Consider the following 1,429-nt stretch of genomic DNA (forward strand, 5'->3'; position numbering starts at 1 on the left):
CCCCCCCCCCCCCCCACCCGAGGGCAGTGCTACTGACTGAAGTGTCATTAGGCCATTCCCAAAGGGGGGACATTAACATGTTATTGTGCACAGTAGAATTGTAACTGGGCTGATTTATCAATGTCATGCTCATACTGTGACGGAACAACATGGGGGGAACTGCTGCTTTTTCTTTCCTCATCCTTACTATCGTCATTTTCCTACTACTTTTTCTGTATATTTGTCACTCTTTTGTGAACCGCTATTTCCGGAGTGCCTTGATAGTCGAAGCAGACTTTGTGCTGTTAAGGCTAGAGAGGTGAGCAGAGTAAGTCTGATTCCACGTTTGAACTTCTCTGTTGACATCCACCCCTTGACGCTCAAATGACCTCATGCAGTTGCGAGCGCCGTAAAACCTGACTACATCTCCCAACTGACCCTTTGCTTGTTGAGATTGTCGGCGACCTGCAGCTCCATGATGGCGGTTGGGGTATTGATCTGCTCCTCGGTCATGGACTGAGACTTGAGGTCCACCCTCCAGGAAACTTTCTGCAGGGAATTGCCCCACATGGTCTGAGAGACGATGCTGTCGTGGATCTTGGCCTTGTTGCCCTTCCAGAACTTTCTCATCACCGCGGCCTGCTCCTCACTCATGCCCCCTTCCTTTCTCTTCATCTGAGCCGTGAGGAAAGCTTCCAGCTGCGTCATGTCCATGTCGGCTGAGACGAGGTTCTGGGGAGAAACCAAACAGCATCGTTACATCACACGTCACACCACGCCAAACAGCATCGTCACACCACGCCAAACAGCACCGTCACACCACACCAAACAGCATTGTCACACCACACCAAACAGCATCGGCACACCATACCAAACAGCATCGTCACACCACAACATACATCATGTATACACTGTATTTAGGGGTATGAGAACACATACATACTGTGCAAAGATGAGAGCAACTATACGGTACACATGTATGTATACACGGTACACATGTATGTATACATGGTACACATGGGTATGAGAACACATACATACAGGGGTATGAGAAAATTTACTTTAGTTCTCCAAAATTGAACCCACGACCTATTGAATGAGAGGCGAACACCTTAACCTCAAGACCACTAGAGCCCCCTTAGACTAGGCAGTTTAGTGAAAATTTCAAATTTGTCTGATATGCTTTGAAATACTTTCATTTGAAAGCTCTTGCCTTCATGATCATAAAACAGTTTAAATTTTGTTGATATCTTTATTAGTTAAAAAGTTTTGGCCATTTTTCATGCCTAAAATCCGGCCACTTTCAGGCCACTTTTACAACGGAGTTTTTGTGACAGCAAAACGTAACGTAACAACACAAGTGACCGTTACTCTACACAAGTGACCGTTACTCTACACAACTGACCGTTACTCTACACAACTGACCGTTACTCTACACAACTGACCATTA

General features: G+C 45.9%; 1 protein-coding gene across 1 annotated transcript in view; it reads right to left on the reverse strand.

Annotated features, from left to right (window-relative positions):
* LOC101846479 (COMM domain-containing protein 1) overlaps positions 1 to 1,429 on the reverse strand; it is a 7,557-nt gene that overhangs the window by 1,572 nt on the left and 4,556 nt on the right. The window contains exon 2 of the mRNA XM_005112846.3: positions 418 to 711. Within this exon, the coding sequence (XP_005112903.2) occupies positions 418 to 711 (294 nt within the window). The remainder of the gene's footprint in view (positions 1 to 417; positions 712 to 1,429) is intronic.

Source organism: Aplysia californica, unplaced genomic scaffold, assembly GCF_000002075.1.
Source record: "Aplysia californica isolate F4 #8 unplaced genomic scaffold, AplCal3.0 scaffold01442, whole genome shotgun sequence".
NCBI classification, from domain to species: Eukaryota; Metazoa; Mollusca; class Gastropoda; order Aplysiida; family Aplysiidae; genus Aplysia; species Aplysia californica.